This window comes from Aethalodelphis obliquidens, unplaced genomic scaffold (assembly GCF_003676395.1).
Source record: "Aethalodelphis obliquidens isolate GAN/ISIS:26980383/991018 unplaced genomic scaffold, ASM367639v1 scaffold16, whole genome shotgun sequence".
In the NCBI taxonomy this organism is placed as follows: domain Eukaryota; kingdom Metazoa; phylum Chordata; class Mammalia; order Artiodactyla; family Delphinidae; genus Aethalodelphis; species Aethalodelphis obliquidens.
Window position 1 is genome coordinate 21,352,737 of NW_020837960.1, and position 23,093 is coordinate 21,375,829.

Here is a 23,093-nt window from a genome sequence, read left to right on the forward strand (position 1 = left end):
TAACCAAAAAGTAAATGTCCCTTCCCTTTTCAGAGGCGAGCTGCTGATAATTTAAGAAGACATCACCAATATCAAGTAAGTTATTCTTATATCTTGACACTTACATTAAAATAAAGCACAATCTCCTCTTTGGAACTGACTCAAGAGAAAAATCACATTTATGCACTGAATATCAATTCTCTTGTGTTCAAATGCCTCAGGAAGTTATGAGGAACCTGGTAAAGCGATACGTGGCTGCAATGATTAGAGATGCCAAAACTGAAGAAGGTCTGACTGAGGAGAACTTTAAGGTAACCACTTTCATCTTTGTCGCCAAAAGGCAGATTCTGCAGAGCGTGGAACCAGGTGCAGCACGTTTAACACCAGAGCTGGAAACTGGGCCACGTGTTCTGAGCAAGCCTGTCTGTCTTCTGATTTTTAAATTCAAGCCCTATTGATTTATATATTAAAAAAAAAAAGCGGTAAAATTTCTTTTCAAAGTACATTGCTTTCAAACAGACAATCTGAAAGATCGAGGGGACTTATTTGGAGGCAAAGAAAATCCTAGTGCCTTGTGGCATTCTGATTGCTCATCCCAGCCACACTCTACTGAGTGAGCTTTACTTTTGGAAATGTCGGTCTGATTTCTAAACCTGAAACACTTAGTAACCAACATTCTAAAAACAACAACAAAAACCTTCTTTGTGTTCGGCACGGCTTTGGTAAAAGAAAATTTAAGGTCTGAGCTTAACTGTAGCTTATAAAAGTAGTTTTTCTCCCTGAGTTGTTTTTGGTTTTTTCAATTCTATCACAGAAGAAAGGTAGAATACACGAAGTATATATTTGCTCAAATCATGTGTATAAAAAATGCCTTTGTTAGCCTGCATGAGTTGCTAGAGATTTTGGAAGACTAAAGTCAATAAGATCTCACAGGCAAAAACAAACAAATAAAAAACCCTACAGGAGACCTTTGACAAAGAAAAACAGCAGGCTTAACAGAGAATAAATATAAGCAGCATTAGGTAAGAAGAGAGATAAATTGCAAAACTTAAAGCACAGATTGAAAGTTGGCTAGGATCCAAAACGTTCTTTGCTGCCACACCTCTGAATTTTGGAGTTAAACGATTCCTGATGCTTTGGGAGATGCACTGGTGGCAGGAGGCGACCACAAGGCAACCAGCAGGTTAGGACTGAGAATTCAGCTGCCCCAAAAGATAAAGGGATGAATCTAGGAAGTGCTGTGTGCTCTGAATCAATTCCCAGGATTTAGTGGCTGATTTTTTTATCCCCAGAGGTTGGGATAAAATCAACTCCAAGGTAATAAACAATTGAAACTAACTGCCAACTCTTGGAAGGGTAGACTCCACTTTAATTATTTTGTTTTAGATATCCCCTTGGACAGCAAAATGTCCCTGAGAGAATGTAAGATGACTTGAAAGCAGATGAATATTTTGCAGAGAAAGAATTTGAAACTGTAGTTCCAAAGAAACCCAACATACTCCACCAGAGTGATGGGAAAGAAAACTCTTCCTGTTTCTTTTTACATCAACCGTAGGAAGTCTCCTATTACTACTGAACTCCGATAGGGAAATTAGGAGATAACAAATAGATACAAGTGCCCCTGAGAGAACTGACAATTCTAAACAGAACCACAGCAGAGTGGACGCCTAGCTCTCAAAAATGAATGAAGACGTGTCAGATCCATATATGAAACGAGCAGATAATGATTCTTAACGTTTATTTGTTTAGGTCACAGACTAATTCCGTCGTTTTCCATTTCACTTAGGAACTGAAGCAAGACATTTCTAGCTTCCGCTTTGAAGTCCTGGGGTTACTAAGAGGAAGCAAACTCTCTACGGTCCAATCTGCTCAGGGCACGAAGGATTCTTCTAACTCCGCAGACTCGGATGAAAAGAGTGATAACGAAGGTAGTAGCAAGGACAAGAAAAAGAACTTTAGCCTCTTCGACTTAACCACCCTGATTCACCCACGATCAGCAGCGATCGCCTCCGAAAGACACACCATCAGCAACGGCTCCGCCCTGGTGGTGCAGGAGCCACCGAGGGAGAAGCAGAGAAAAGTGAATTTTGTGACCGATATCAAAAACTTCGGGTTATTTCATAGACGATCAAAACAACACGCTGCCGAGCAAAATACAAACCAAATCTTCTCCGTTTCAGAAGAGGTGGCTCGTCAACAAGCTGAAGCACCACTAGAGACAAACATCCAACTAGAATCTCGAGGGTTAGCTTCCCGGGGTGACTTGAACATCCCAGGTCTCAGCGAACAGTGTATATTAGTAGATCATCGAGAAAGAAATACGGATTCCCTGGGTTTACAGGTTGGCAAGAGAGTGTGTTCATTCAAGTCGGAGAAGGTGGTGGTGGAGGACACGGTTCCAATCATACCAAAGGAGAAACATGCAAAGGAAGAGGACTGCAGTGTAGACTACGATGCAAACCTCACAGACATGGTCACCCATGAAGATTACGTGACCACAAGATTGTGATACTTGACAGAGGAAGCATTTCTCATCCATAACACACATCTTCCATAGTGCACTGGGTGGGGGATGTTTAAAGGTGAATGAGCCAATGCTAACGTACGCTTTATAGCATTTATCAACTGGGGCCTATTGACATGTCATGTTTAAATAAGGCAAAGGCTATCAAACACCCTTGTTTTGTAGCCCGCTTTTGCTTTCACAATTTGTTTTACAATTTGTTGTTGTTGCTGTTAATAAATAAATGCACCTTGTATTCTTGTTAATAAATAAATGCACCTTGTATTCTTGTACTGTTGCAATAACTTACAGGAAATTTTTAGCTCTCTTTTTCAATTAAAACAAATGTGACTCAATATATGTGCTAGTTGACTCCTATAATAGATATTTTTATATGCAAAGAACAATGTAGCTGAAATATTAGCGCTTTTCACAATTTTTTAGGGTCTCTAGAGATGGTTACTCAGCAAGGACTTTTCACTTAGCCCTACAATTTGGCTTTAAAACACAAATATTATCCAATTTTTTTTTAAGAACATGTAAAACATTATCATACACAGTTTAAGCAAACAAGCCTCCTTCTCAGAGTCAAGCTCAGACTTTTAAAATGAAAGTCAGGTATAATTTCTAGAGTTTTAGGTTGCCCAGTTTTTCCTTTCAGTAAGTAAAGGAAATGTTCGTCTTAATAAATGTTGATGACTGATGATTTTTAAAATTAATTTATTCATTTTAATTTTTTTGGCTGTGTTGGGTCTTCGTTTCTGTGCAAGGGCTTTCTCTAGTTGCGGCAAGCGGGGGCCACTCTTCATCGCGGTGCGTGGGCCTTTCACTATTGCGGCCTCTCTTGTTGCGGAGCACAGGCTCCAGACGCGCAGGCTCAGTAGTTGTGGCTCACGGGCCCAGTTGCTCTGCGGCATGTGGGATCTTCCTGGACCAGGGCTCGAACCCGTGCTCCCTGCACTGGCAGGCAGATTCTCAACCACTGCGCCACCAGAGAAGCCCACTGATGATTTTTAATGGCATTTTGTCAGAAAATAATTTTTATTTTAATGTTTTTTTATGACCTTTTTCAGATTCACCTGCCAATCAGTATAAATATGAGGCTTTGTGAATAAGCGAATTTCAAAAATGTGGCAAAATTTCTAGAAAATAACAATAAATTGGAACAAAATAAGCACCTTAAACAAAGCGAGATGACTGCATGTTCATAACATCCAGATGAAAATGAATTCATTCTAATAATCTAAATCTAAGCAAAGTTAAATCCTATTTTCAATCAGTGCATTTTTGTAATTCAAAAGAAGTACAAAAACCTACTAGTTTCTTCTTCTTTACCCCAGTGACTGGTATTTCTTTAGAATTAAAATCACCCAAAAATCATTATTAATTTTAACAGTAGGTATAGATATACAGTTTTCCCCATGGGGACAAATCTTCATTGCTTTTTTCTTCTATTGTTTATAAGGTAATTTACCTTATATTATACTCATTCATGGAAAAGGAAGTGTTTTCACCTAATATCAAAAAAGGTGCTGGCAACTTCTTAAAATTTAAATTCTATAACTTGTATCTACTTAAGCCACCATGGAAATAGAAGTTTCCTCACCACATGCAATAGCATTTATTTCAAATCAACAGAAACATGCCGAGCTTGTTTCGTCAAAAATCACCTCCATGGGCTAGACAAATCATATATGATTTAGCACTGACCAAAAACTGCGTAGTATTACAAACCCCAGTTTCTGATTGCCGTACATCAAGAATAAGGACTAACAGCAATAGCAATGCCAGCCACTGTCTTATGTGCTATGCGTGTACTAACACACATGTACTGCTCATGACAACCCTCTGAAGTAGCTACTATTCTTATCCCCACTTCTTTGGATGAGGAAATCGAGGCAAGCACTGACTAAGCTGAGGTGCCCAGCTAGTGATGAAGCTATGATGAGTCCTTCAAAGCCATGCCCTTGACTGCTTTATTGTACTGCCTCTCAGAATGCAGACCAAGCAAAACAATGTGTACAATAGACGTTACTGTTGCCACTTCTGAAATGCTACAGTGTGAGAGAATGAGTTTGGTAAACTCCATAAATTTGTGTCCCTTCTTGTAAAGCAAAAGGAATATGCAAAATTAAAGAGGCAATGTATTTGACTCTTTAGACAATTACATTATAGAAGTTAGTAGATTTTTTTTAAATGGATTTGATATGGGATATCAGAATTCAACTTGAAATATTAGATTTTAGTTTTCAGGAAAGCCAGAGGCACTGACATGCTGCTCATTCCTAAATCTGGATTTTGTCCTAGGGATTTAGGAATGGGCCAGGGAGGTTTAGAGAAACACAGTAAGCTTAATGAATGTTCTGACTGCTTCAGGAACACCTTTATCTCAAATATGTTAGGACTCAGAATAAGCCCTGGGAGACAGTGATTTAAATACTCGAGTTGTTCTAAGTCAGACATATAGTAGTAGGGGAATTGTAGTCATACTCTCAGTACATGCGGTATTTTCCAATGATTCCTTTTTTGCTGCCTCTGTTGTGTGTGTATGTTTTTCCCCCAACGGTAAACATCATATATATCACCATGATACATACTTTACAAGAAATTTAATTCCAAATTTCCTCTGTTCCTTCCAATAACACCACCAACAATAAAAGCAACCAAAAATTTTTTCCCAGTAGCTTATTTATATCAGGTTAGGGTGATGATGTTCTACAGGTAAACACGGTGATAGTAGAAGGATTTCTTCGGAGCAGGTTAACACCCTGCTTTTCAGTATTCCAGAAATGATGGTTTCTAACAATCCTCAGATGTCACTGACAGAGGTATTTATGAGTTTAAACAAAATATAGATATTACTTGTACTGGATATCCTAGAATTGGATATTATTCTAAATACGTAGTGATATTAGGTAGCGTTAATGAAGGGGAACAGCAGGGAAAGAATAAGAAAACATAAAACCACAGCAGAATTGCAAAGTAAAGGGATGATGTGTCTTTAAGTTTTTTAAGTGAATAATTTGAGGCTGCTTCTGATTTCTATTCATACTTCTATCAACAGAAATTCCTAAACACCAGAGAGAGATTTGACATCATGCTTCGGTTTGTGTAAATAATATATCTTGTGTTCATGCCCTTTTGACCTTCTTGTTGCTCACCTTTATTTATTTACTTATTTATTGCCAGGGTTGGGTGGAAAAGGATTTAGAAATTTCAGTATAACTTTAGTAGAATTAGGTTCAGTTCATAGCACTTCACTTAACCATAGATATGTTTTGGAAAACCAATTTACAAGAAAGAATGCTACAAAGATGCACTCCACTGTTTGTGATGAATGTATTCCTGAAAATATCTGTGTAAATAAGTCTATATTAACTTCAGCAGGGAACTAGCTCTGTAAAAAAAAGAAATAATGGTGGTGAATTATTTTGTAAAATGATGAATTATTTTTCAAAGTGATAATCCTCCTCAAAATGTAACTGTTTCATAAGTTGGATATTTGTATATCAAAATTTCTTAAATTAGATATTTTATTTACGGGCTGGCAATTAAAATACTGTGAAAGCATACTCACTTTCTTGCCTTGACCTGGACAGCAACTTGACATACTTCAGTCATCAGCACACAAACCCAAACAATGAAATTTCTTGGGTAACTGTTGGAGTATAAAGAAAAATATGATGAAGAGTTAAGGATAGTAAACTTATCATATTATTCTCAAAGAAGCAGTCAATTTTTCAGCCAATGTGGAAGGAATATAGATAACCAGTGGCATAAAAATTCACTCTTCTACTGTTCAATAACCCTTCATAATTCTGTGATTTGATTGAGTGAATGATTGTCCAGCCCCATGACTATCTGTTGAAGACCAGACATCAAGCACTGAAATCTGTTCATTCTCATTTATTTTGCACATTGTGTTTGCAGCAGAATTTCTACAGTTTAGACATCTGTCAGTTTCAACAGTTTAGGTAGTAACCCAAAAAATCAGCCTAGCGAAAACCATCCATGTGTCTCTGTAAGTATGACACATGGATGGTTTTACAATGACTCAAATTTTTTAAAAGCCAAGTTTATGACTATATTTCCCCATTTTGAAAATTATTTCTTCAGTTTATCCTTATTGTATTTTTTTCTTGTCCTATAGTCTCCAAAATTCAGACTGTCCAGTAACTGTAGAATTTAGAAATTTAAAATAGGTGGTAGTCTCCATAAATTCAACTTCAAAAATTTTATTCTAATTATTTCATAATATATTACAAGGCATTTTGTTTATATAGTGTTATCACGTGACTTTTTTAAAATTTGAAAACCGTATTAAATATTAGTTCTCCATATATAACTGGAGAAACTAAGGCTCAGGGCATTTATGGCAGTTTTCAAATTTACCCAGCTACTCAGTGGTTGAGTGGGAGCTTAAAGAAAAAACTCTTCATCTAGATATTCTGATAAGATACCAGGTCATAAAAGTCTTGGCTAATGAATTTTTATTTTTGTGGAATTATTTCTTGTTTGCCCTCTCCTTCAGTAGAAAAGATTTATAGTCGTTCAAATTTTCAATGGCTAAAATTTTGAGTTAATATCATATTACCATTTTTCCCCTACAAAATTGTGTTCACAGATTTTTTTTTTTAAAGCTGGTTTCTTACTGTTTTCTAAAAATACACTGTTCAGTACTTTCACTTCAAGTTGTAGATTTTGTGACAATTCTATGTGCACACTGGTAATAATAAAATGTATTGACTAATATTAAACCTTCTTAACTGAAACATGATAGAGCTGGAAAATATGAAGCAGAACCAAGATTGAGACCATGGGACCAGGGCTAGATATGGCCATGCCGTCACCGAGCTGACAAACAGTGTGGCTGTCACTTCATTGCCAGAGAAATTCACCAGTAGCAAAACCATCAGTTTCCATTAGAGCTGCCCTGTCCAACATCATAGCTACTACCTGCATATGGTTACTAAGCACTTGAAATGTGGTTGTAAGTGTAAAGCACACACCAGATTTCAAAGACTTAGTATGAAAACAATGTAAAATATTAATATTTATATTGGTTACATGTTGCAATGAGAATATTTTAGATGCATTGGGTTAAAATATACTAATGAAATTAGTTCCACATTTCTCTTAACTTTTTAATGGAGCTACCACAAGATTTAAAAATACCTTTGTGGCTTGCATTTGTAATTTGCAGTACATTTCTCTTGGACAGTGGTGCTATTTGTTTCACTCAATTCATGTATTTCCTTCATTTGGATTTCATGGGTAAAGCTTATATATTCAACTGCTCAGAAAACGTTGATGTGGCTGAACTAAAATTTGTCGTCTCTCATTGATTCCCAATTTCCTTACGTAATCACCACTAATACGTTTCTGTTTTTCACATGTTTTTCCTTGCCTTTGCAAATATATTAATATATGAATACATATAGGTTATGTTTTTTTGTTGTTTTTATCAAGAATGGGATTATACTATATGTATAGCTTAGCGACTTGTTTTTCATCAAGCAGAGTATCATGGAAGCCTTTTGTAGAGCCATTTAATATAGCAGAGACATTTTAATTCATTCAAAGAAAATCCTTCACTAGCTATTTTACCTTTCGAAACACATTCATAGGCTATTCTAAAAGCTCTTTGGAAGAGCTACTTATTGGGTCAAATGCGAGATTCTGAGGAGTACTTGAGAAATGACGACGATGAGGTATTTTGAAAGGCAAATATGCTCACTTTTCTCTCTGTTCAGCTCTCTCTGTTGCAGAGCTCTCTATTGCCCTTGTGTTTAAGTGCAGAGTCCACAGCAGGACTGCATAAAGTGGCCCCACTTGATGGTACCAGCATCATTTTTCAGCATCATTCTTTCGTACACGTTAAACTTCAGCCATGCTGGACTTCTTTTCGCTATTTAAGACAATATTTCTCTTTCCCCAACATTTGCAAATACTGTTCTTCCAGGCTTGGATCATAATTGGACTAAAAATTTATAACTTTAAAGAATTTTCTTTAATATAGGATTTTAATTAATTCTAATCTATTGTTTTTATGGTTGCCTTTAGGTCTAATTGTTTTACCAAATGTCTTTTTCCTTAAAGATTATCTTTTCCTGAGCCTGAAGATAATGATCTAGGCTTCCCCACTCTGGGAGTAAGAGTTTATCTGCATTGACTTCCTTTCAGACGTCAACTACTTAAGAGAGGTTTAATTTACTCTCAGGAAATAACTCACCGCCTTGCTTCAGCATTCACAATGCAAAATGCCCTGTGGCCTGGAAGAAGGCAGGAAGCTGGCGTGTTTTCATAGCTGCTGTGGAGCGACCACAAATTGGGTAGTTCACTCATTCAGATTTCATCTGCTGATATTTGAAATTTCTGGATGAAAATGTCCCATCAATCTCTAAAATACTGAACAATGCTAAATCATCTTTCTAAAGTTCTAAAGTTCTACCAAATAAATAGGGAAGTGGAAATGTAGGGAAAAATAGACACCATAAAATATTCAGTGAATGCTTATTTCTTCTGTTTTAGTTTTAATTAAACTTAAATTTTTTTCAGATCTTTATAGATTCATATGAAGTTGTAAGAAATAATACAGAGAAATTTCACGTACAATTTACCCATTTTCCCCTCAACAGAAACATCTTTCAAATCTATAGTACAATATTGCTTAATATTGATGTAGGTATAATCTACCAATCTTATTCATATTTCTGCAGTTTTACTTGTACTTATGTAGCTGGGCTTGTGTGTATATTTAGTTCTGTACAATTTTATCACATATATGGGTTTGTGTATCCACAGCCATAAGCAAGATACAGAACATTTCCATGGCTACAAGGATACCTGGTATTGCTTTTTGTTTAACCACATCCATTTCTTAACCACGCTCCCCCCGCCTCAATTCCAAACCCCTGACAATCTAACTTGTTCTCCATTTTTATAATTGTGTCATTTCAAGATTTTTATACATGTGGAATCATATGGTATGCAACCTTTGGGGATTAGTGGTTTTCACTCAACATAATTCTCTGAATATTCATCCAAGGTGTTACACTATTAGTAGTTTGTTCCTTTTTCACTGCTAAGTCTTATTCCATGGTGTGGCTGTACCACGATTTGTTTAGCATTTCACCCATTGAAGGACATCTGGGCTGTTTCCAGTTTTTGTCTATTACAAATAAAGCTGCAATGAACATTCATGAACAGGCTTTGGCATGACCAGAACGGTAATTGCTGGGTAGTTTGGTAGTTGCATACTTAGTTTTATAAGAAACAGCCACAGTATCCTAGCATGGCTGCACCATTTTGCGCACTCACCAGCAATGTATGAGTGAGTCAGCTTCTCTGCATTTTTGCTAGCATTTGGTGCTGTCACCAATTTTTATTTTATGTGTTCTGATAGTTGTGCAATGATATCTCATTGTGGTTTTGATTTTCATTCCCCTGATGGCAATGTGTTGAACAACTTTTCTTGTGCTTATTTGTCATCTGTATGTCATCATAGTGAAATATATGTCTTTTGTAGATTTTCTAATTAAATTATTTATGTGCTTTTTTGTAATGCTGAGTTTTTTGAGAGTTCTTTTTATATTCTAGATGCCATTCTTTTGTCACATATGTGTTCTGCAAATATTTTCTCCCAATCTGTAACTCATCTTTTTATCTTCTTAATGGGGTTTTTTGCAGAGCAAAATTTTAAAATGTTGATTAAGTCCAAATGTTCAGCCTTATGTTTTACAGCAATTCTAAGAAGCCTTTGTCCAGGCCTAGATCATGAAGATCTTCTCCAGTTCTTTTTTTTCTAAAATCTTTATAATGTTACATTTTATATTATGCTTTATATCTAACAATATTATTTTTTCTATTTTTTCCAAGTACTTTATGCAGATTTATGGGAAAAAAGTCATCTTGAGGAGTGAGATCACATACATAGAGAGGTAATGAAGAAAAGGATTGTGGACAGGTAAACATGCAGGTAGTAGTGAAACTGGGGTGACAAAAAGAAAGTTTAGTAAATCATTTTTATGACATAACAACTGACTTAGTTACTCAGAAATTATAGCCAGACTTTTCTGAAGTTTGAAAAAAACCCTCAAACTATTTCAATTCCATTGCATTTCTCCCAACTTCCTGAATCAGATGGAAAAGCAATATAGAATGAGAAAAACTGCTGTGATGAGACTGAAAACCAGAAACACAAAAAATTTTCAAATGCACCCATTCATGAAATCCAATTGCTGTTTGAAAAAGCCTGGGATTACTGAAATATGATCTAACCCTCTATTTTCTGAAGAACAATCACTAAATTTGAAGCTAGTATGTATGCACCATTAAAATAACCAACCATTTGTTTAAAATGCTTCTTTTTGGCTTTAACAGTGAACACCAACAACAAATGAATAATTTGGATATAAAAAATGTAATGTAATTCATTAATGTAAACTTAGTAAAACTAGAATAATGAAATTAAAACTACATGAGAATACATATGACACATTAAACAAAGAAATTTAGTGCACATAAAAAAATAATGATTAGCTGATAAACAGTGTGGCATAAAATTCCCATGTTAATTTAAAATCATTTCTCAGGCTTGCATTAGAAAGAAAAATTATCACTAATAACTAAAATAAAAAATAGGGGCTAGAATTTTAGCTGAATCATAATACCCCAATATTTTGATTCTCTAAGGGAAATATGGCAAGTAACTGAATTGCTTAAGCAATGGAAACAGTTGGAATTCTTTTCCAATAAAATTCAAAGTTGCCACTTTACAAAGCACAAATTTGGAAATTGTAACTCAATTCATAAGGTAATGTAGATCTTTAATTTTGCTTTTACTTTCTATCATTTCCTATTGCCCCCACACAGTTAGAGATTCAGCCTGGTGGCAGACAACCGAGATAAAAAGATGAAGTATACCTTCTAGAGGAGCTCACAAAGTCAAGTCTGGAAAATCTCACTTATGTTTCACAGTGTAAGACATTAGAAACAGTATTGTTCTCCAGACAGCTGGTGCTTAGCAGTCAGGGTTTATAGACTGGATTTCTTTCTCTTCATCATCCAGCAAGCCATGTGAAAAGACACTATTTTGTTAAATGAGGTATGTATTTTAGTTTTCTTTGTGGTAGAAACGTAATAAGAAATACAGAAAAGATGCAGTTTTTAATTTCATGCCTAGGAAAAATTATTTAATTGGTGATAAGCTGATCAAATAGCATCTTCGTATTTTTACCCAGTCACCGAGTAAACTGCCTTTTGCAAAAATTATTCCTTCACTCACAAACATTGATTAAGCACACGTTTTGTGACAGGCATTGCAATACATGCTGAGAATAAAAAAATAAACCAAAGAGTCACTGAACTAAAAACACGTTAATCTTCTGGAAATAACAATTCAGTCTGATGAGCATGATGATGCCCCTGGGGAGCATCTGGGGGAGCACCCAACCCAGCATGGGAAAAGAGAACAAGAGTTGTCTACGTCAGTTCCTAAAGATGAGTAATAGTTATGAAGAAGTTCGTTTTTATCCTGGGTGCAATTGAAAGTCATTAAAGAATTTCACGTAGGAGTTTGTCATGACAAAATTCTCTTGAGGTAGAGATGGAAAGAGAGATGGAAATCATCACATTTGCACTACAGAATTAAAGAGAAGTGAGTCCTTTCAATTCTGAAAAAGAGGATTTTTTTTTTTTTTTTTAGAATTTCGCTTAATGGTTTTAATAGCCTAACCTCCAATCTGCAGGAGATAAATGGGTCATTTTTCCTCAAGTTTTCTAAAGCCAAACAAGTCAATGAAATTCTAATTAGTTTTATATTTTATCTTTCAAAAAGCTTTATATTCAATCATAATAAATTTTCAGGTTACTCAATCATCTGAAGAGTAATTATCTCTTTTAATAGTTTTATTGAGATATAATCCATGTACCATATAATTCATTCATTTAAAGTGTAAAATTCAATGGTTTTTAGTATATTCACAGATATGTGCAATCTTCACCACAGTCAATTTTAGAAAATTTTCATCACCTCAAAAAGAAACTCTGTACCCTTTATCTATCACAGACCTATCTTCCCACCCCACTCCTCTCCAACCCTAAACTACCACTAATTTCCTTTCTGTCACTATAGATTTCCTAGTCTGGAATTTCATATGAATTTGATCACATATTCGATGCTTTGTGACTGACTTCTTTCAGTTGGTATAATGTTTCCAAGGCTCATCCATGTTGTAAAATGCATCAGTACTTCATTTCTTTGTATGGCTAACATTCCATTCTCTATATATACATTTTGTTTTTATCCATTTGTTTGCTGATGAGCATTGAGTTGTTTCCACCTTTTGGCTATTATAAATAATGCTGCTATAAACTTTTGAATTTCAGGTTTGTGTAGACATATGTTTTCATTTCTTTTAAGTAGGTATCTAGGAGTGGGATTCCTAGGCCATATGGTAACTTTACATGTAATTGTTTGATGAACTGCCAAGACGGTTTTCAACAATGGCTGCACCATTCATATTCCCACCAACAGTGTATGAGAATTCTGATTTCTTCACTTCCTCATCAACAGTCTTTCTCTAAAGTTTTTTATTCTAGCCATCCTGGTGGGTGTGCAGTGGTATCTTATGTGGTTTTGATTTGCATTTCCCTGATAACTTATGGTGTTGAGCATCTCTTCATGTGCTTCTTGGCCATTTATATAACTTCTTGGAGAAATATCAATTCAGATTCTTTGCCCATTCTTAATTGGGTTATTTGTCTTTTATTATTGAATATTAAGAGTTCTTAATATATTGTACCTACAAATCCCTTACCATATGTATGACTTGCAAATATTTTCAACCTCTCTATGCGTTATATTTTCACTTTACTGATGGCATCTTGTAAAGCACAAAAAATTTTAATTTTGATGAAGTCCAATTTATCTATTTTTCTTTTGTGGCTTATGCTTTTGGTGTCATATCTAAGAATCTAGTGAAAATGCCATGAATACTTAGCCAAATGTTTTCTTGTAAAATTTTTACAGTTTTAGCTCTCATGTTTAGGTCACTGATCCATCTGGGGTTAATTTTTAAATATGCAGTGAGATAAGGGTCGAACTTTATTCTGGTTAGTAAGATGTTAACCAGTTACCTCTGTACCTCTGAATAGTTTGTTGAAAATACTATTCTTTCCTCATCAAAATGTCATGGCACTCTTGTCAAAAATCAGTTGACCACACATGTATGTGTGGACTTATTTCTTGACTCTCAACTCTATTTCATTGAGATATATGTTTATCCTTGTACTGTTACCACACCATTTTGATTATTGTTATGTTATAGTAGTTTTGAAATCTCTTACTTGATTCTTCTTTTTTTAAATTGATTTATTAATTTATTTATTCATGTAAGAACACTTAACATGGTATCTACCCTCTTTTATTAACCATTTTTGGAGTATAATTGCTTTACAATGTGTATGTTAGTTTCTGCTTTATAACAAAGTGAATCAGTTATACATATACATATGTCCGCATATCTCTTCACTGTTGCATCGCCTTCCCTCCCACCCTCCCTATCCCACCCCTCTAGGTGGACACAAAGCACCGAGGTGATCTCCCTGTGCTATGTGGCTGCTTCCCACTAGCTATCTATTTTACGTTTGGTAATGTATATATGCCCATGCCACTCTCTCACTTTGTCCCAGCTTACCTTTCCCCTGCCCCATATCCTCAAGTTCATTCTCTAGTAGGTCTGCATCTTTATTCCTGTCTTGCCCCTAGGTTCTTCATGACCTTTTTTTTTCTTTCATTTTTAGATTCCATACATATGTGTTAGCATACGGTATTTGTTTTTCTCTTTCTGATTTACTTCACTCTGTATAACAGACTCTAGGCTCATCCACCTCACTACAAATAACTCAATTTCGTTTCCTTTTATGGCTGAGTAATATTCCATTGTCTGTATGTGCCACATCTTCTTCATCCATTCATCTGTCAGTGGACACTTAGGTTGCTTCCATGACAATGTTACGAGACTAGATATCAATTACAGGAAAAAAAACTGTAAATAATACAATAATACACATGGAGGCTAAACAATACACTACCAAATAACCAAGAGATCACTGAAGAAATCAAAGAGGAAATCAAAAATTACCTAGAAACAAATGACAATGAACACACAACCACCCAAAACCTGTGGGATGCAGCAAAAGAAGTTCTAAGAGGGAAGTTTATAGCAATACAATCCTACCTCAAGAAACAAGAAACATCTCAAAAAAACAACCTAACCTTGCAACTAAAGCAATTAGAGAAAGAAGAAAAAAAAAAGCCCAAAGTTAACAGAAGGAAAGAAATCATAAAGACCAGATCAGAAATAAATGAAAAAGAAATGAAGGCAATGATAGCAAAGATCAATAAATCTAAAAGCTGTTTCTTTAAGAAGATAAACAAAATTGATAAACCATTAGCCAGACTCACCAAGAAAAGAAGAGAGAAGACTCAAATCAACAAATAAGAAATGAAAAAGGAGAAGTAACAACTGACACTGCAGAAATAAAGGATCATGAGAGATTACTAAAAGCAACTGTATGCCAATAAAATGGAAAACCTGGAAGAAATGGACAAATTCTAGAAAAACACAACCTTCCAAGACTGAACCAGGAAGAAATAGAAAATATAATCAGACCAATCACAAGCACTGAAATTGAAACTGTGATTAAAAATCTTCCAACAAACAAAAGACCAGGGCCAGATGGCTTCACAGGCGAATTCTATCAAACATTTAGAGAAGAGCTAACACCTATCCTTCTCAAACTCTTCCAAAATATAGCATAGGGAGGAATACTCCCAAACTCATTCTACAAGGCCATGATCACCCTGTTACCAAAACCAGAAAAAGATGTCAAAAAAAAAAATGAAAACTACAGGCCAATATCACTGATGAACATAGATGCAAAAATCCTCAACAAAATACTAGCAAACAGAATCCAGCAGCACATTAAAGGATCATATACCATGATCAAGTGGGGTTTATCCCAGGAATGCAAGGATTCTCAATATACTCAATCAATCAATCAATGTGATACACCATATTAACAAATTGTAGGAGAAAAACCATATGGTCATCTCAATAGATGCAGAAAAAGCTTTTGACAAAATTCAACACCTATTTATGATAAAAACTCTCCAGAAAGTAGGCATAGAGGGAACTTTCCTCAACATAATAAAGGCCATATATGACAAACCCACAGCCAACATCGTTCTAAATGGTGAATAATTGAAACCATTTCCATTAAGATCAGAACAAGACAAGGCTGCCCATTCTCACCACTATTATTCAACATAGTTCTGGAAGTTTTAGCCACAGCAATCAGAGATGAAAAAGAAATAAAAGGAATCCAAATTGGAAAAGAAGTGAAACTGTGACTGTTTGCAGATGACATGATACTATAGATTGAGAATCCTAAAGATGCTCCCAGAAAACTACTAGAGCTAATCAATGAATTTGGTAAAGTAGCAGGATACAAAATTAATGCACAGAAATCTCTTGCATTCCTATACACTAACAATGAAAAACCTGAAAGAGGAATTAAGGAAACACCCTATTTACCACTGCAACAAAAAGAATAAACTACCTAGGAATAAACCTACCTAAGCAGACAAAAGACCTGTATGCAGAAAACTATAAGACACTGATGAAAGAAATTAAAGATGACACCAAGAGATGGAAAGATATACCATGTTCTTGGATTGGAAGAATCAACATTGTGAAAATGACTATACTACCCAAAGCAATCTACAGATTCAATGCAATCCCTATCAAACTACCACTGGCATTTTTCACAGAACTAGAACAAAAAATTTCACAATTTGTATGGAAACACAAAAGACCCTGAATAGCCAAAGCAATCTTGAGAAAGAGAAACAGAGCTGGAGGAATCAGGCTCCTGGACTTCAGACTATACTACAAAGCTACAGTAATCAAGACAGCATGGTACTGGCACAAAAACAGAAATATAGATCAATGGAAAAGGATAGAAAACCCAGAGGTAAACCCACACACATATGGTCACCTTATCTTTGATAAAGGAGGCAAGAGTATACAATAGAGAAAAGACAGCCTCTTCAATAAGTGGTGCTGGGAAAACTGCACAGCTACATGTAAAACAATAAATTAGTACACTTCCTAACACCATAGACAAAAATAAACTCAAAATGGATTAAAGACCTAAGTGTAAGGCCAGACACTATAAAACGCTTAGAGGAAAACATAGGCAGAACACTTTATGACATCAATCACACCAAGATCCTTTTCGACCCACCTCCAGAGAAAGGGAAATAAAATCAAAAATAAACAAATGGGACCTAATGAAACTTAAAAGTTTTTGCACAGCAAAGGAAACCATAAACAAGACGAACAGACAACCCTCAGAATGAGAGAAAATATTTGCCAGTGAAGCAACTGACAAAGGATTAATCTACAAAATATACAAGCAGCTCAATATCAGAAAAACAAACAACCCAATCCAAAAATGGGCAGAAGACCTAAATAGACATTTCTCCAAGGAAGAAATACAGATTATCAAAACAATCACATGAAAGGATGCTCAACATCACTAATCTTAGAGAAATGCAAATCAAACTACAATGAGGTGTCACCTCACACCAGTCAGAATGGCCATCATCAAAAAAATCTACAAACAATAAATGCTGGAGAGGGTGTGGAGAAAAGGGAACCCTCTTGCACTGTTGGTGGGAATGTAAATTGATACAGCTACTGTGGAGAACAGTGTGGATGTTCCTTAAAAAACTAAAAATAGAACTACCATACGACCTAGCAATCCCACTACTGGGCATATACCCTGAGAAAACCATATTTCAAAGAGTCATGTACCACAATGTTCATTGCAGCCCTATTTACAATAGACAGGTTATGGAAGCAACCTAAGTGTCCATCGACAGATGAATGGATAAAGAAGATGTGGCACATATATACAATGGAAAATTACTCAGCCATAAAAGGAAACAAAATTGAGTTATTTGTAGTGAGGTGGATGGACCTAGAGTCTGTCATACAGAGTGAAGTAAGTCAGAAAGAGAAAAACAAATGCTGTATGCTAACACAAATATATGGAATCAAAAAAAAAAATAGTTTCTGAAAAACCTAGAGGCAGGACAGGAATAAAGTCGCAGACGTAGAGAATGGAGTTGAGGACACAGGGAGGGGGAAGGGTAACCTGGGACGAAGTGAGAGAGTGGCATAGACATATATACATTACCAAATGTAAAATAGATAGCTAGTGGGAAGCAGCCACATAGCACAGGGAGATCACCTTGGTGCTTTGTGACCAACTAGAGGGGTAGGATAGGGAGGGTGGGAGGGAGATGCAAGAGGGAGGGGATATGGGGGTATAGGTACATGTATAGCTGATTCCTTTGTTATACAGCAGAAACTAACACAACAATGTAAAGCAATTATACTCCAATAAACATGTTAAAAAAATAAAAGAACAAAGAAAATAGGGCAGCTCCGGTGTGTTGCACGATTTCCTCAAATAATTGATTTTCCAAGTTCCTGGTGGATTTGGGAAGAGAGTGGAAACATTACTCACATTACTATACCTTCTGGGAAAAATCAGCCTTATCTTTGATTAATTGTGTTTCTGAGAGAAGCTTAGCCCAGGTGCACAGGCATGTAATAGGTTTTATTAGAGATTAAGAGTCTATATGTAAAATTGAATTACTTTGCTGTACACTTGAAACTAGCACAACACTGTATTAACTAGATTATACTTTAATTGAAAACTTCTTTTAATTAAAAAAATTTTTAAAGAGTCTAACCAGGAGTCCTAGATAATAGATTTATTCGTTTGTTGAGTGAAAGCATTAACTGAAATCAGCATTTTTTGGTACCTTAAAAATTGTTACTGAAAACCAGGAAATGAAAAAAAAGAGATTGGTTAAGACAGTGACACAAGCTTATTCAAAAGATGTTACTCGATCCAGTGCAATTTTTATGAGGTTATTTTCTAGCTCCCAATTTTTATTATAGTCTTCAAAAATCACTAGACTATCTAAACTTTTTCCTAGCCATTAAATTGTTTATTTGTTCCTTCTCTGTTTATTGTCTGCCTCTTCCTCTCTAAAATACCACTCCATAAGGCAGGGGCTTTATCCAGCTGGTTCGCTCCTAATTCTAGTGCCTAGAACAGTGTTTGAGATATTAGGATATGCCTAACAAATATTTTATAATAAAGTTTGAAATGTTCCTTCACACTTCCAAGTTTACTAACCACCCCAATTTCCTCTGTCAATAAGTCAAAGAAGTAGGAATCATAAAATACATATAAATTCAATGTTTTTCTAAAATCACAGTTTTTACAGAAATTTTAACAAAGAAATGAAGGAAAGAAAAGAAATCTATTTTCGAACACTTACTTATACCAGGAGACTTTCACACATATTTCATTTAATGTAACTCATAAAGGTTGTTAATAAATAAGTTTGGTAGGTGAAGGAAGAAGAAACTGAAAAAAATTAGCACTGCCCTCTGTCAAATGCCATGTTTGGAGAATAAGGTGGATTTTAACATATGCAACTCACTTCCAAGAGAAGGAAGAAGGAAGAGAAGCAGGAGAAGGAAGGAGAGGAGGAGGGAGAGAGGGGAGGAGAAAGAAGATAGAAGAAAAATTAATGCTTCCTGGCATAAACACTTTATCTCATAATTTTCACAAGAATTAGATGTGATAAATTCCATTCCCATGTTATTCAAAATTGATGATCATACAGTTTTTATGATCTTTCCATGTGATTCTTAGCTGAAAGGTAGTGGAGCTGAGATTGAACTGGGCTATTTTTAATCCCAAAGCCCATGCTCTTCCAATTCAATCAACATCTTTGACAGTAAGAGAAAAGAAAGGCAGCAGAGATTTAGTTTCATTAAGAACCCAGATTGATTTTCAGAAAACTGGATTTGGGCTGGTTCTTATAGTCACGGTAAATGAAGGACAAGGTGCTCCTTCTTATTCACAAGTCCCCATGCTTCCACTAGCTGCAGTGACGTTGTTTGCATTACATATTAATACTCTGCTAGAAATAAAACTCTGAGGAAATTATGTCTAGTGTCCCTTACGCATCTACCATCACGGTAGTTGCTGTCTCTCACACTGGAGAACATGTCAGAGCACGACTCTATAAACACAAACAAAAGGAAAGATTTTTTTCCTTCGCTTTCTGCCTCCACAGAACATAGACTTGTAGAGTCACCATGTGAGTCCAGAGAAATGCCCCCATAAATTAGCCCCAGGAGTGATCTATGTGATAAAATAATGGAGTGTGGTGTGACGTTAAGTGCATATTTCATTAAGGATGCATACGAATTACTGCATTTTCCATTAATGAAGGCAGAGGAATTTTAATGAGCTATGCCTATTCTAACTTTTCACATTTGTTCTTTCCTGAGCTTTCATGCTGTTTCATGGCTTCATGTCATCACCAACAATAATAATTGTAGAGACTGATTATTGGGTAAGTGATTCATATAATAGCAGCAGATGAAAACTCAAAACCTACAGAAGCCAAGATTAGCTTTGTGTGCAAGAAATAAAAGAGAGAGAGAGAGAAATAAGTGTCTCAACACAGAGTCAGAGGAGAGTCTATTGTCATAACATGATGTCTCACAGAGTGTTATTGTATACATTCGATCTGAGAGCAAAGTTAACAAATGCTGCTTTTGTTTGCATTTTTTGAAGTGCCATATTTTTAAGATTTCTGTCATGAACTTTTTGATACACAACCTTTGCCTGACTCTAAACTCAAATGATTCTTGTATTCTTGTCATACTCTGTGCAGGGTGATTTCAGCTATTGAAGAGAATTGGTTATTGGCTGGTTGGAAGAGAACAAATAGAGGCACAGATGCCCTTTGTCTATTCCTCTCTGCTCTCATCCTGCAACCTCTCACTTTCTTGGGCTGCTAGTTTTCAGGATGAATGATGGCTTTTTCCTTGTATAAGAAGTCTCTCTTAATCTGACTCATGTAGGAAATAATGGCAATTGTCACAGTTGTAACTCTTCTAATACAGGTTATTACAACAGGTTATTACAATAGCGACCTATCTATTTCCAAACGTTCACTCGCTGTCAAGAAGCAGGGGACATCTCTGAGGGAATTTTTGCAGAAGAGACACAATGTGATGTGTCCAGGTCCTAAATGCTTTGCTTGTGAGTAGGGGAGGGAAAATTGTGAACTCCAATCAAAAAGAGAGTGGTCCAAGCATGACTTCAAAGTGATTTTGACCTTGGAATGTGTATTTGAGTGTGAGTTTGTACACCGGCGCATGCGTGTCTGTGTCATAGGCAGGGAGTAACCACAACCTGGCTCCCAGCTCAGGGGAAATGATCAAAGGCAATTCTTCCCAGTGGGGAAAAGTTTGGCAATGGCAACAAACTGAGGTGATGCATAAGTTTACTGTAGTGGTCTTTAAAGAGTTTTCCATTCTCTCTGTTTATCAGTACCATGAAATTCCCTATGAGAGATATTAATACTAAATATAATAACAAAAGCAACAAAATGTGATTCAGATGCTGCAGATCTTTTAAAAATGCTCACTTTAAATATATCCAAATAATATATGTAAATATGTAAAGATGATGAAACTGGGGGTTAAAAGGTTAAAAAGTTGCCAATGTCACACAGCCAGGAGAATCCATGTAATAGCTGCTTGAGTGTTACAGAAGGGCATCACCCATTCTCTACTGTTAGAAACAAACTCTCAGCCATCTTTCTTTTACATCCTACACACTTTGAGCTTCTCACTCCTACTGTCTTTTGTCCATGGTAGCTGATGGGAACCCAGGGCTTAAATCTGGGGATGCTACAAGTGAAAGGAATCTCAGACATGTACAAAGGAGCAGATGATACTTCTTCACCTGCAGCTTTCATGAAGACACTGACATTTATAAAAATTATTTGTCAAAAGCATAGAGAAGCATTGGCGCTTCTGACTTGTAGCAACACGTATGAAGATATAGATTATTGTTTTGAGTTCCTTATTCAGAAGAATATTTAAGAGTTGTTATCTCACTTAAATTAACAATGTACTGTAGCTGTAGAATTTCAAGGTGGAGAGAATCTTTCAAATCATCTCCAACAGTCTAATTTCAGCTGAGGTTTTGTGAAGTTAAATTATATTCACAAGGTTACATGGCACGTTAGAGATGGAAGCAACTCTGGAATCCAAGTTTCCAGATTCCTAAGCCAGCATCTTAAGTCCTATCCACATGACTAGCCTTCAGGAATTATACTGAGTGACACCTAATGCTGATTAAAAGCTATATTTTAGAGCTTCCTGTATAAACATATGAGATCTGACTGGGGTTGCTCAGAACCTGATGTGATCCTGTGGTAAGCTAATATCGCATAGGTATAATTAAATCATGCTTAGATCATACTATGTTGTATGACACTCATATCAAGTCAACTTCAGGAAATTTAAGATGAATTTATATTCTGTAATAATTTATAGTATTTCATCTCCTTGTAGAATTTGTTCTGGGTATTACTAAGCACCAGAGATCTAATAAAAAGTTTACTGCAACCTGGGGCCCATTTACCACAATTTGGTCGGTAGTGGCTTATTCTGGCTAATCTAAAGCAGTGTGAAAAGTCAGAAGACTTTAAGTATTACTCCATAATCCATCATTTAGGTCTTATTCTAACTTACCTTCACCAAGAGCTAGTTGCCTTAGCAATAAAGTGGAGTTAATCATAGCACTTCACTTACTGAATTATGAGAATCAAATGAAGTCAAGTGTTTGAAAGTTCTCTGAGGTGTAAAAATGTGGTAAACAAACATAGCCTGGTGGATCTTTTGCCTGAACTCAACTTACAGAGGCCACCGAAGCAAGAGAGAGGTTGAAAGATGCCAGGATCTCTCTGTCTCACACACACGTGCACACACACACACACACACACACACTGATAGATCCCTGGAGAAGAAAACATGGTTACTTTCAAGTGTGGGTTTGGGGGCAGAATGGTAGCCTAGGACATTATAAAAAGTGTGTAGGTTAGAGAAGAGATGTCTAGATGTCTGTCACAAAGAGAATAGATACCTATGATGTCCTATAAGCATAAGATTGAATGTTACGTGTCTGTCAGAAGTAACAAACTCAATCTACATATAGCTACATGGATCGATTTTAAAGCATGGTATTGAGTTAAAAAAATATATATCTATAGCAAAATACTACTTGTGTAAATTCATAATGTGCACACACAAAACAAAACAAAACAAAACATTGTACATTTTTCCTACTACACACACATATTAGCAGTTAACTGAGTTTCTATAAGAAAAAGAGGAATGTCATATGTGGTGAGTTTTTTAAAAAAAGAAAACAATAATGAAACAGAACAAGGGAGGAGTCTCAACCTTCCCTATGCGGAGAATGTTTCATAAATATCATTATCTTCAATCCACCAATTCCAGGAAGAAAAAGAAAGGAGCAGGAAAATAGGAGTAGGAAAGTGGAGAGTACTGCTTAAAATCAGGCTACGCTTCACCTGTCTTCGCTGTTGTACAGAAAAGTAACCTGTGATGTTTTCACAGTAACCATT

At 35.8% G+C, this 23,093-nt stretch overlaps 1 protein-coding gene and 1 long non-coding RNA gene across 4 annotated transcripts in view; one reads left to right on the forward strand and one right to left on the reverse strand.

Moving 5' to 3' along the window:
• The window catches only part of TRPC4 (transient receptor potential cation channel subfamily C member 4), a 159,003-nt gene extending 156,177 nt beyond the window's left edge, over positions 1–2,826 (forward strand). For 2 of the 3 annotated variants that reach the window (XM_027116463.1, XM_027116465.1), the window contains 3 exons: positions 34–75; positions 201–290; positions 1,766–2,736. In XM_027116463.1, coding sequence (XP_026972264.1) covers positions 34–75; positions 201–290; positions 1,766–2,488 — 855 coding nt within the window. In that variant the 3' untranslated portion in view covers positions 2,489–2,736. Of the gene's footprint in view, positions 1–33; positions 76–200; positions 291–1,765 lie in introns of all 3 variants that reach the window. The other variant, XM_027116464.1, reaches the window with a different exon arrangement.
• LOC113625683 (uncharacterized) overlaps positions 1–23,093 on the reverse strand; it is a 529,756-nt gene that overhangs the window by 64,619 nt on the left and 442,044 nt on the right. The window contains exon 8 of the long non-coding RNA XR_003434794.1: positions 6,060–6,140. This is a non-coding gene — a long non-coding RNA (uncharacterized LOC113625683). The remainder of the gene's footprint in view (positions 1–6,059; positions 6,141–23,093) is intronic.